The 13,777-nt window shown below is 43.5% G+C and overlaps 1 protein-coding gene across 1 annotated transcript in view; it reads right to left on the reverse strand.

Annotated features, from left to right (window-relative positions):
- The window catches only part of mrpl3 (mitochondrial ribosomal protein L3), a 53,924-nt gene that overhangs the window by 12,467 nt on the left and 27,680 nt on the right, over positions 1–13,777 (reverse strand). The window contains exons 6-8 of the mRNA XM_038796565.1: positions 7,608–7,719; positions 6,116–6,193; positions 4,927–5,004 (exon numbers count right to left, since the gene is read on the reverse strand). Coding sequence (XP_038652493.1) covers positions 4,927–5,004; positions 6,116–6,193; positions 7,608–7,719 — 268 coding nt within the window. The remainder of the gene's footprint in view (positions 1–4,926; positions 5,005–6,115; positions 6,194–7,607; positions 7,720–13,777) is intronic.

Here is a 13,777-nt window from a genome sequence, read left to right on the forward strand (position 1 = left end):
ACTGATGGATCGGATTTGTTTATCGTCACATGTAGCGAGATACCGTGAAAAGTATTGTTCTGCGTGCAGCTCAGACAGATCATTCCGTACATGAAAAGAAAATACATGATAGGGTAAACATAAAATACACAATGTAAAATACAATGTAAAATACAGGCGTACTACTCGGCAGAGATGTGTGAAGACATCGGATCAGTCCATAAGAGGGTTGTTTAGGAGTCTGGTAACAGTGGGGAAGAAGCTGTTTTTGAGTCTGTTTGTGCGTGTTCTCAGACTTTTGTATCTCCTGCCCGATGGAAGAAGTTGGAAGAGTGTGTAAGCTGGGTGGGAGGGGTCTTTGATTATGCTGCCTGCTTTCCCCAGGCAGCGGGAGGTGTAGATGGAGTCAATGAATGGGAGGCAGGTTCGCATGATGGACTGGGCGGTGTTCACGAGACTCTTGTGAAGTTTCTTATGGTCTTGGGCCGAGCAGTTGCCATATCTGGCTGATGCAGCCAGATAGGATGCATTCTTTGGTGCACCTGTAAAAGTTGGTAAGAGTCAATGTGGACATACCGAACTTCCTTAGTTTCCTGAGGAAGTATAGGAGGTGTTGTGCTTTCTTGGTCACAGCGTTGATGTGGATCAGGACAGATCGTTGGTGATGTGCACACCTAGGAATTTGAAGCTGTTAACCATCGCCACCTCGGCCCCATTGATGCAGACATGGGTGTGTTCAATACTTTTGCTTCCTGAAGTCAATGGCCAACTCATTAGTTTTGCGAACATTGAGGGCAATGTGTTGCATTTCTTATATTTCCAAAATCAATAATATTTCCAAAATCAATTAACCACACGGGCCACTGTAAGCAAAGCAAGCACTGGATATGGTGAGGATGCTCCACATTTTTTTATTAAGTTTTTCAACTTCTGACTCACAAAGCTGTACAAACATAGAACATAGAACAGTACAGCACAGAACAGGCCCTTCGGCCCTCGATGTTGTGCCGAGCAATGATCACCCTACTTAAACTCACGTAACCCGTATACCCGTAACCCAACAATCCCCCCATTAACCTTACACTACGGGCAATTTAGCATGGCCAATCCACCTCCTCTCCTATTTTTAAACGGGCAGGTAGAAGCAGATTTGAAGATGCAGATTTAGACACCAGATTGATATTATGGCGTTTTTTATTAAATGGTGTAGTATATTAACCTGATCAGCAACACCGCTTAAAAAGTAAACTTTCAGATTTTATTAAAGTAAGTGGATGTGATGGGTGATGAAGTAGTAAAGGACCATATGTTTTTGATTTCAGTATTCTGAAGTGGCACTATCGAGAGGAGCGCCAGCTTGGCAAACACATCCACTGGAATTAAATCCACTTTTTATTTTGATTGTTTTGATAACCAAACATTAAAAGATATTTTTCTCTAATTTGTGAAATCACAGCAAAGGTGATGGTTTATAGTTCCAGGTATGAAGGCTGAAGAGAGGAAAAGTACATGAGGAAACGGTGAAGTCAGGTTTGAGGTTCAAACGCCTGCAGCTCATTAGTGGAAAGATTGACGGAAGGTATCGGAATGTGCAACAAATTAAAAGTTCTGCGAATACACAAGTTACAGCAGAAAAACATTCAAAAAAATTTGATTTCAACACCCTGATGTTAGCAAAGTAAAATTACAGGGAATGGAGGATGATGCAAAGTCTATTTGAAGGTTAGCAAGCGGAAAGGAAATTTTAGAAATATTGTCATGGAATTCAGATTCACTGCAGAGCTGTATGCTACGTCGCGATAGGTTAGTAAAGAGGAAAATGTCCTCCCACAAATGGGCTTGACATGGGTAAAGACAATGAACAATCAACACCAAACAAAATTCAGCCACATTTTGCTACAGGAAACCGCCACCCAGTCCATTGACAGCTCTCCGTAGAGCAGTCGAGTCGGTCCCATTCCCCCCAGTCCCTCCCTGTCACCCCTCAAGTTTATTTCCCTCAAGCACCCAACCTTTTCAAATTTCCTTTTGAAATCATCGATAGTCTCTGCTTCCTTGCAGACTTCTAGGTCATTACCGCTCGCTGCACTAAAATAGTTTCCCTCACATCTCCCTCTGCCCAGAATCCTTAAATCTGTGTCCCCTGGGCCTTGTATTATCAACTAATGGGAACTGCTATTCTTTGTCTGTCTTATCTAAACCTGTCAACCTCAAATGCAACGATCAGCTCTTTCTTTAGTCAGTTCAGATTGAACGGTTGCAAACATTACAGCTACCTGCTGATAATGACTTTGCTAATTTCCAAAAATACAACTGAACTGGTTTCTTGTACAATTTATTCACGACCAAACAAAGTGAAGCACTTTGAACGGAGATTTTTTAAAACAAAAATCACAATGTACAAATGCCTCTCTTTCTCCCCCCCCCCCCCCCCCCCCCCCCCCCCCCCCCTCTTCTTCTTCTCTGGATCTGTTCCTCACAGAGGAGAAGTGCCAATCACTGTTACCATGGGACAGCAACCACATCAGTGCTACAGAATTGGAGGAGATGGTGGTGCATTGGCAATGTCACAGAGGCCCAGGCTAATGCTCTGGGACATGGGTTCAAGTCCCATCCCGGTAGCTGGTGGAATTTTAATTCAGTTCATAAAATGACAACGAACACAGATCAGTGTAAAAACCCATCTGGCTTCCATTTGGGGAAGGAAATCTGCCGTCCTTACCTGGTCATGTGACTCCAGACCCACAGCAGCATTGGCCCGTGACTGCCCTCTGAAATGGCAGAACAAGCCATTCCGATAAAGGGTAATTCAGGGTGGGTGATAAATGCTGGCCTTGGACATAAATGCCACACCAACCACATCCCATGAAATAAAGCAACAAAAAAGCACTATTTATATCCAGATCCTGTTTAGGATTTAGTGGAATTGTATCACTTTAAATGTTGCAAAGTACATATTTTCTCACACAGTAGAACTCCAACACTACTTCACATAGCTTTGTAGCAGCTTAGAGGAAGGTAGAGTCTTTGAATCCTTATCGAGCAGACACTAATTCCTTTGCCATCACGTGGAGGCGGGTTAAAGACGCAACTTATTAAAAAAACAATGGCAAAATCTTTTGTGAATCGAGACGAGATTAACATATGATTAATGCATTTCTGCATCTTAAAGTCAGTACTTTTTAAATCTCTTCTGTGAGATTGTCATGAAAAAAAGTCATAAGTTTCCAAAATAATTAAAGTTCCACTTTCAAAGCAAACAGTTCAAATAAAGCAGGCTCCATTTTGCTACTTTATCCTTCTTTTCTGATGAATAGGATTACCTAAAGTGCAAAGAAATGCACTAAAACTTCTTAGTAAGAATTACTCTATTCACTCTCCCACAAAAAACCTACCCACCGGTAAAACCATTACCACAACTTGCATATCTCTCGTGCTGTGGACTTGAGAAAATATCCTCAAGAATTTCATAGTTAAATGGAAAACAGACAGTGAACAGGGGAGATATTTGGAAATGACAAAGGGTTTGCTCAAAGAGATGGGCTGTAAGGAGGTTCTTAAAAGGTGGTGAGGACATTGGTGGTGGTTCAGGAAGTGAGAGCTTTCTTTTCATTCACAGGACGTTGGTGTTGCTGGCTGGGCCACCATTTATTGCCCTTCTCTAATTGCCCTAGAAATAAATGGCTGACAATGGGTGCAGGAGCCTTTTTCACTCAGTAAAGACAGATCAGATGGTGAGGTAGGGTGGTGCATCTTAGGAGAGAACTGGAGGAGCTGACACTTAAGAGGACGAACTTGGGGAGCATTGGAGGTGAAAAACCATGCATCAGGGTTTCACTGGTACACAAAGTAAAGGACAAGAGGGGCAGCACAGTGACACCGTGGCTAGCACTGCTGCCTCAGTGCTAGAGACCCAAATTCAATTGCGGGCTTGGGTGGCTGTGTGGAGTTTGCACATTCTCTCAGTTTCTGCGTGGGTTTCCTCCCAAAACTGTTGTTAGGTGGATTGGCCATGATTGATGCACGGAGTTACAGGGATGGGGCGGGGGAGTGGGCCTAGGTAGAGTGCTCTTTTGGAGAGTCAGTGCAGACGTCATGGGTCGAATGGTCTCCTTCTGCACTGTAGGGATTCGAAGAGGCTGCAGTGTTAAAAGGTGGAAGGAGGTGAAGAATATAACAGAGCTGGAATCCCAGCTCTGGCCTGAACTGGATGCCATTCGTGCAAAGTATTCTGAGTTAGTGACCAGAAAGTGGCACGGAGCTTGTGAGATTGAGCTGGAGTTTCCCCAATATTTATCTGGAGATTATGGTTTATCCAAGACTGGATGTGAGGCACGAAGTTAGAAAGAACAGAGGTGGTGGATGAGGGCTAGAAGTGATGGTAAAGAGATGGAGTTAGGCGTTATCAGCATTACTATGTAATGATGATCTTATGTTCATGGATGGTGATGCTGCCAAGGAGCAGCGTCAGATCAAGAGGAAGTGATGACCAAAGATGGATTTGTGAAAGACTTTCGAAAGTGAGCACGAGGAATGGAAGAGAAGCTCGAACTGCTTTGACTATAATCAGAAAGACAAGAGTGGAGTTAACAAGAACAGTCTCACATTAATGTCACTTAAAGCTGGAACTAAAGCAACAGTAGGATTCGATGCTTCCTTGGTGTTCCCCATTTTCTGCCTTTTGACAGTCATATTTATAATGCAGCGAGGAGGGTACAAAGCTTTCCAGAAAATGTGGGCGAGACAGATAGAGAAACGGAGAGGTTCAGTGAGAAAATCGCAGACGACAGGCTTATTAAAAAGTCTTAAAATATAATTTCCACCTGCAAGGTAGGGAATAGCTGCTTCATTAGTTTGAGAGATAAGTTATTCCACTCCCCTAACAACACTACAGCACCATTGTTAGAAATTCTTATTGAAATATATTGTAGTTTCTAATCTTCTTACCTTCACAAAGCAGTTTTTGTGACCTGGGACAGATCCGTGAACATAAAGGATGTTCTCTTTTGTATTCACTCTCCAAACCTATGAATGCATAAATACTTTGCCAATAAATGAATTTGCAGTGGAACTGGGGAAAAGTAAGGAGACGTTGCAGACAGCATACATGTGCAAAACATATTTCATCAAGACGTGCAATGGATAATTCTGCCCGACCACAAAGGCGACAGGAACCCACACCTTTCAGCTTACAGATCAAAAAAATTTAAGGTGCACGCCCATGGCTTTTCCTATAGTATTTGCCTAGCTACCACCCACGTTACCCTACTTTAGGCATTTAAAAAAAATTCCAATCCAGAAACTTAAATTAGAAATTGCAACGTACACTGCCCTTTACTCAATTAACATCAAAACTGAGCTCATTAAAATGCCTTGGCTATCCTTCCCTAGCAAGGAAATTCAGACATTAATTGGGACTCATTATGTACAAAGAAAGAATTAGCATTTACATAGCACCTATCACAACCTGGTGATGCCCCCAAAGTGCTCCACAGCTGATAGAACTGATTTGCAGTGTAGTCAATGTTGGAACGTATGAAAACACAGCAGCCAATTTGCAAATAGCCATCCAAACACTGCAAGCAAAACTATAATTATAGTTGAGTAAGCCAAGTACTACTGTTCGTCGGAATACATAGACATTGTCTAAACGTACAGCACTGAGACAAACAACCTGTCCTGCAATATGCTTCCACAAGATGTAAGGCAAGTATGGAGCTTGCAATAGAATGCATGTGGCTAAAGCAAGAAGCAGTCAAGTGTATTGCCTAAAATTTAAGCAAATGTTATTCTTTATCGAGTGCTGCTGTGGAATTCAAGTCTCATGAATGAAGAGTTAAAGGTCCGGCAAAGCTCTTAAAATCACCTCAGTATCAACTTCTCTGCACCATATAATTCAATGCTACAAAATGACTCCCAACAGTTTGTAGTGGTTTCAATTGTGTAAAAAATAGCTCTGAAAATATGTTCAAAGTATGACCATTATCTTGATTCAGTCACAAAAAGTAGGTGTACGAGCCCCCCCCGGATTTGACAAAAAGGATGATGGCATTTCAATCGAAACGAAAGTTGTACAACAATCCTCCTCCCTCTGCACCAGGTTTAGTCACAACTGGGCACATTTGCTAAATCTAACCTTTAGTCCATATGATGTTCTGTAGATGTTCCCCATTTTTCCAGGCATTTTCTTCCCAGGAAAAACACGAGCAGGGTCCTGCAATCAAGATGACAAGAAATGCCTCATGACACAACGGATGAGATACAAACTCAAGGCAACATATTGCTTTGCATATTGTGACTTGGATTTAGTACATTTTCAGTATTAAAGCTTATAATTATCTTGCTGATCAAAATGTTTCTGTTATTGGGCTATGTTTGCATAAATATATTACCTGTAAAATTCTAATATTTCATAAGCAATTTGGAGAGGAAAACAAATTCAATGGGCGCGATCTACTGGCCACGCTGCGCCCGAAGGTCAGCATGCAGTGGCGCATCGTGGCCAGGCAATGCCAGGAGACCCCACTCGGGATCTACCCAGCACGCCACACGAGATCTGACGCGATCTTGCAAAATGTTTAAATGTGAAACCCGCCCACTGTGGGCTGGATCACTTTTTGGCAAATCTACACATTAGAGCGAGACAGCTAGTCTCACTTTAATATGCAGTTCCCTGAGATAACCAAAGGCGTTGGGATCTATCCTCTTCACCTTGGAGACCTCGGGCGAGTGCTGTTCAGTACTGGTCGTCATAACTCATGGGGCTCTCCCAGGGGATCAGGGCCCCCAGGTGCTTGCCCTCTGGGCAGGATGGCACCCTGACACTGCTTCGGCCAGCCTGGCACCCTTGGCAGTGCCACCTGGGTGTCACCCCTTATAGGTGAGTTGGGACTTATGGGGGTTTCAGGGGTCGTGTCCGGGAAGGGGGAGGTCAAGAGACCAGGACGCCATTTTGAAATGGCATCCCGATCTCTCCGTGCACCGAGGAGTTTTGGCAAGCAGGTCCCTCAGTGTAGGAAATGGGACTAAGTGCGGCCTCGGTCACGCGTTCCCCGCTGAGACCCCGTATCTAACCGGAGTCGCGTTAGATAGCAGTGTGTTTCTCAGTGTTGCGAGCACCAGGAAACATGCAGCTAAATGCTCTTGCTACGGGACGCAGTTGCTATTTGGTTCGGCCGCGCCCAATGCCTTAATTGTTTATTGTAATTCACACGTAGTTTAAGACACAGATTAAAATTGAGGCACAGAAGTGCAAAATGTGAGGGAGATGTCAGAACTCAAAATAATAAACATATCACACCCCTTATTTGATTAATTTGTCGTACAAAGCAATCACCCAGAAGCTCTGAAACTATTATTTAAGTTGATGTGGTGTGATGAGTTGCAATTTCTGAAATTGTGTGTTTTCAAAAGGAAATTATAACATCGGAATCATTGTGAATGCCACTTCAGCTATTGCTGGCTGGAAGAACTGCAATGATTCTAGAGCCTCAACCACCCACCCGAGTGATCTGACACAATAGCAAACTGTGCTGCGGCAGAACGGATCAACTCAGAGTCTTGAACATTCTATGGTGCACAGTGGAACAGGAAGAGCTACTTTCATAAAGAACAGAATGAGCACTTACACCCCCAGGGCCTGATGCTCCTGGCCTCCTATGGGTTTTGGTCTGTCCGTGAGTTGCAGGTTGGCCTTTAAATCCCCACCTCTTCATAACTCCCTGAAAACCTTTGCCAATTCTGCAAGAGATTCGCAGGATTAGAAATATATTTTCAATTTGCAATGACAAGTTTCAAAGTTGCAGATCATAATTCATATGCATTCCCCCAGGGGGGCTGTTCAACAGACTGAAAGACAAAAGTAATCAAAACTTTGAACGTGTGCCGTGGGTGATATGTAGATTCACTTTGAGGGAAAATCATAAATCATTCCTGAAAGGGTGGCGGAGGCAGATTTAATCGAGGTATTCAAGAGGGAATTGGGCTGTTGTCTGAAAAGGAAGGATGTGCCGGGTTACGGGGAGAAGACGGGGAGTTGCACTCGGTGAATTATTCAATTGGAGAGCTAGTGCAGATACGAGCAGCCAAATCACTGCTGCCTGTGCTGTAACCATTCTGTGGCTGTAGAGAGCATTCTAACACAATCACAACTGTATACTAATGAAAATGAAATGAAAATCACTTAATGTCACAAGTAGGCTTCAAATGAAGTTACTGTGAAAAGCCCCTAGTCACTACATTCCAGCGCCTGTTCGGGGAGGCTGGTACGGGAATTGAATTGTGCCGCTGGCCTGCTTTCAAAGCCAGCGATTTAGCCCTGTGCTAAACCAGCCCCGACCAGTGACCAAGCATTACCACCTGCAATGTCTGCATTTTATCTGCACGTTATTTTCTTCTCATTTGAGTTTTCACCGGGTTTCAAACAAAACTTACTTCTCCGTGCATCGGAGATTGTTAATTCGGCAAAGCGCTGCGGTGGAGGTTTGGGGAAAGTTTAAGTGACCTAATCCGCCGATTGAAAATTCCGTGTAACGTTTGATCCACTAGTGGCCCAGTTCTTCAGGTAACTTTACCATGGAAACCTTCATGTTCTGGGCTGCTGAAATTTTGCTTCCATCGCTGCGTCTTAGCACATTTACATGTATGAGAAAAGCAGGATGAGGTTAGGTAGTTCCCTGCAATACTACATAGAACAGTACAGCACAGAACAGGCCCTTCGGCCCTCGATGTTGTGCCGAACAATGATCACCCTACTCAAACCCACGTATCCACCCTATACCCGTAACCCAACAACCCCCCCTTAACCTTACTTTTTTTTTTAGGACACTACGGGCAATTTAGCATGGCCAATCCACCTAACCCGCACATCTTTGGACTGTGGGAGGAAACCGGAGCACCCGGAGGAAACCCACGCACACACGGGGAGGACGTGCAGACTCCGCACAGACAGTGACCCAGCCGGGAATCGAACCTGGGACCCTGGAGCTGTGAAGCATTTATGCTAACCACCATGCTGCCCTACAGGCTGTCACGCGCACTCACTTAAAAGGCCCAGAGGCCAAGCAATCAGCAGTTAATGCAGTCACAGCAGCTTCGTACCAGGTGGAAAGTACTAAATCCTTGGGCCCAGACACAAAGGAGAAGAGGTGTAGCTTGGGAAACCACCACCGTTCAAAGGTAAAACAACATGCATAGGTTTGAGGAAATTAGAAGAGATTTCTTTGATCCATAACAACATATAGTATCTAACATGTGTAAAGCTACGTTTATTTTGTGAATTCAAACTTGTTTGAAGACTATTTTTGCTGTGGGCCATCATCACTCGTGGCAGCTTGAACCAGCTTTTGAAAGACACCAAGTCTTTCACTAATTAGCTGAGTAAATCATGAGAATACGATGAATGGACAATTGAATTATTTCAAGGTTTCAATACTTTGCTCACACTGCAGCGTTCTTTCCGAGATACTCCGTCGAATGCAGTGCAAGAACGTGATTACTGGAACTGTGTTACGGCCCTGGTTCCCCCAATTATTAGGCAGTAACAAAAGTAGAAAATGCTGGAGAAACGCAGCAGGTCTGGCGGCACCTGTGTAAAGAAATTAGAGGTAAAGTTTTGAGTCCGCCCAGCTCTGAAGAGTCACATGGACTCAAAATGTTAGCTCCGTTTCTCTCTCTACAGATGTTGCCAGACTTGCTGGGTCTTTCCGGCATTTGTTGTTTCTGCTTCGGATTCCCGCACCCGCAGTATTTTGCTTTTATGTAATAGGTAAACTACTTAATAGAGGAAGACTCCATTCCTGACAATATATAATTAAGCGGAGGTGAGATCTGTTCTATAATTTATTCTGTGCAGTAAATTGCAACGTTTCAGACACTTCACAAGAATCCGTCCATTTTATTAAATGGGACACCTTCCACGCATGATGAAATATTCTAAGCTAAAAATATTTTCAAATTTAACATACTGCCTTTGTCTTGACCCCCCCCCCCCCCTCATATTTCCCGATGAAAATTATTTCAAATCTTTGGGGAGGGGGGTTAATTGTCTCTGACATCTTTCATGTTAAAGGTTTTTTTCCCCTCAAGTCTGTCTGGTTTCCCTCAGTGACAAGCACAGGCTCACCGTAGTTAGTGATTTCAAACTGAAACATACAAGACGTTTGAATTTTGAATACTCGAAAATCAGGCAGTTTTTCCGTCACTGATTTTGATAAGGCAAGGTGCGAGGCAAAACTGTGCGCTGCTTTTCATACATGCTCGGTTCTGTTCCTGAACAGCACAAAAGCTGTTCTGTCACCTCTGCAGGTTACTTATCCTTTTGGTTCTACGGTGAACTCTTCTCTGCGCTCCCCTCCAACAACCGAGGCAAACTGGGGTGGCACGGTAGCACAGTGGTTAGCACTGTTGCTTCACAGCACCAGGGTCCTGGGTTCGATTCGCGCTTGTGTCACTGTGCGGACTCTGCACGTTCTCGCCGTGTCTGCGTGGGTTTCCTCCCACAAGTCCCAAAAGATGTGCTTGTTAGGTAATTTTGACATTCTGAAATCTCCCTCTGTGTACCTGAACAGGCGCCGGCATGTGGCGACTAGGGGATTTTCACAGTAACTTCACTGCAGTTTAATGTAAGCCTACTTGTGACAATAAAGATTATTATTAAAAAGAGCTGGGAAAGCACATCAGCAAGAATCTCAACGGTAGGAAACAAAATCTCATAAAACAGAAATCGCACTCCTATTTTTCTGGGGGAAAAAAGGTATCAATCGTTTCTTTCCCCGCTTAAATCAATCAGATGCAGTTTTGTTACTAAGTCTTTACATATGATACTTGGGAAACCCAGACTCTTTGATACTGGCATGGATCCTGTAGCTTTATATAACCGTCATGGAATTCTACCTCCGCTTTACCCATAAATAAATGTCTATTTGAATTTAGGTTTTCAAAGCATTTTTAAAAACGGTTTAGGCAAAGATTATGAAGCAAGGTTGCTCAACTAAAATGGTGATCCGATCGAGATTAAAAGATAATGAAAATGGTTAAATAGAAAATGCAGACTGTTTAAAAATAACACATAATTACACAAATGACGTTTCTTTACTAAATTTAAACACTGTAGGCATATATTCTTATTTTAACGGGGACAGGATCTAGTCTGATGCTGGCCATAGGTATGGCTATGGTGACACCGTTGTAGTCGCGTACACTAGCTTTAATACAAAACACTGTACATGCACTTGCACACTGCAGGTAAATGTAGCTTTCATTGCGTAACCAAAGGAATAACACAGTCACGGCAATCAAAACAGTTGCACGCTCGGTCAGCATCTTACCATTTTACCAACAAATGCACGGAAATGTTGCAATACACATGCACGCATCATGTAATTGGCTATTACGATCAAGTGTTCAGCAAAAAGTGCCTTTTACTCACATCATAATTTACTAATCCCAAACAATGAGTCCCAATTAGTCAGTGTGACTAGCGATCTCTCTATTGGACTACATAAAAGGTAGAAAAGGAAAACCTGACCGCCTGGGTGGGGAATCACTATTTGCAATCACACTTGTTTTAAAGCTAATTGCACGTTAAACAGAAATGACGACTGGAATAGGTCCCGATACTCCTAATTTCTATTATGGTGATCCATTGTCACAGACATTACCATGCTGGAGGTTTTGCACCGAATCAAATTGCAATATATTTAATACAGTAATTAAACAAAGCCAAATATGCCTGTGACTCACTTGGGAGCATGCGTCCCTGGTCAGAAGGTTGTGGGTTCAAGTCTCACTCCCGGGTCTGTGTAGTCACAAATTTACTGTTGGAATGTCTGTGTTTCAGATGAAATATTAAATCTTGGGTCGGATCAAAAGATTCCTTCACACTATTCCATAGCAGGAGCAAGGGGAGTTATTCTAAGTGAAATGGCCAATATTTATCCCTCAATCAACATCACAATCTGGTCATTATCACAGTACTGTTTGTAGGAGTTTGCTGTGTGCCTATTGGCTGCTATATTACACAGTGATTACATTTCAGAAGTTCTTTATGAGCAGTGAAATACTTTGGTTCATGAAATGTGGGATACAAATGCCTGAAATTACTTTCTTTTATATTGGGGCAGCACGGTGGAACAGTGCTTAGCACTGCTGCCTCACAGCGCCAGGGACCCAGGTTCAATTCCAACATCAGGTGACTGTGTGTGTGGAGTCTGCACTTTCTCCCCGTGCGGGCGCTCCGGGTTCCTCCCACAGTCCACAGATTAGGTGGATTGGCCATGCTAAATTGCCCCTTAGTGTCCAAATAGTTGAGTGGGTTACTGGGTGGGAGCATGGGCCTAGGTAGGGTGCTCTTTCCCAGGGTCGGTGCAGATCCGTTGGGGCAAAAAGCCTCTTTCTGCACTGCAGGGAATCTATGATTTTATCCTACGATTGTATCTCAGACAGTGGCCAGAACTAACTGGTGGGTCAACTATTCCAGAGTTACCACACAAGTCTACTCAGGAAATATGAATAATGTCCCAAAGGTTATCAGCATGCTCACAAAGACAACTAACTTCTGGTAAAGCTCACCTTTTCTAGAGATTTAACCTATCATCCTAGAAATACGTAGCAACTCAAACCTCAGTGGGATATACGCTGCTAAATACAAGAGAAGGAAATTCAGACATGTTTGTGTGGTTTTTGTTTTGTAGTTTATTTAAATGTAATGTTTTATTGCCCAACAATCATAGAATGGTTACATTATAGGAGGCCATTTGACCCATCATATCCCTGCCAGCTTTCTCTAAAAGCTATTCACCTAGTCCTATCCCCCTTCCCCTGTAGTCCTACGAGTTTTTGCTCTTTTGAGTAATTGTCCAATTCTCTTTTGAAAGCCATGATTGAGTTTGCTTTCATCACATTCTCAGGCAGTATGTTCCAGGTCCCAACCATCCGTTATGTGAAAAGGGTTTTCCTCCTGTTGCCTTTGCTTCTGTTGTCAATCACATTAAATTGCTCCCCTCTCATTCTTGATCCTTCTGCCAACAGCAATGGTTTCTCCCCCATCTACTCTGGCCAGACACCTCATGATTTTACATAGTACAGTGCAGAAGGAGGCCATTCGGCCCATCAAGTATGCACCGACCCACTTAAGCCCTCACTTCCACGCTATCCCCGTAACCCTTCTCAACCTTTTTGGTCACTAAGGGCAATTTATCATGGCCAATCCACCCAACCCGCACATCTTTGGACTGTGGGAGGAAACTGGTGCACTTGGAGGAAACCCACGCAGACACGGGGAGAACGTGCAGACTCTGCACAGACAGTGACCCAGCAGGGAATTGAACCTGGGACCCTGGCGCTGTGAAGCCACAGTGCTAATCACTTGTGCTACCGTGCTGCCCATTTTGAACAACTATCAAATCTCCCCTCAATTCTGTCTTCTCCAAAGACAACAGTTCCAACCTCTCATCCCTGGAATCGTTCTCACAAATCTTTTCTGCTCCCTAACTAATGCTTCACCTGAACTGGGCACAATACTCCAGTTGAAGCCGAGCAGGTGTTTTATACTTAACCTGCTACTTTTTGGACTCTACGTCCCAATTTATAATAAATGTCGTCCAGTTCACACATTTTTTGGCTTATTAACACCCTCGATCCCCTGAATTACATAGGTTATATGGCACAGAAACAGGCCATTCAGCCCAACGAGTCCGTGCCATGCTACAAATCAAGCTTGCTCCAGTCTTTTCTCAGTGAAATGTACAAACATAACCATCAACTCCTCGCTCCCGGAAATGTTTGCTTAGCTTCTTGT

This window comes from Scyliorhinus canicula, chromosome 5 (genome assembly GCF_902713615.1).
Source record: "Scyliorhinus canicula chromosome 5, sScyCan1.1, whole genome shotgun sequence".
NCBI classification, from domain to species: domain Eukaryota; kingdom Metazoa; phylum Chordata; class Chondrichthyes; order Carcharhiniformes; family Scyliorhinidae; genus Scyliorhinus; species Scyliorhinus canicula.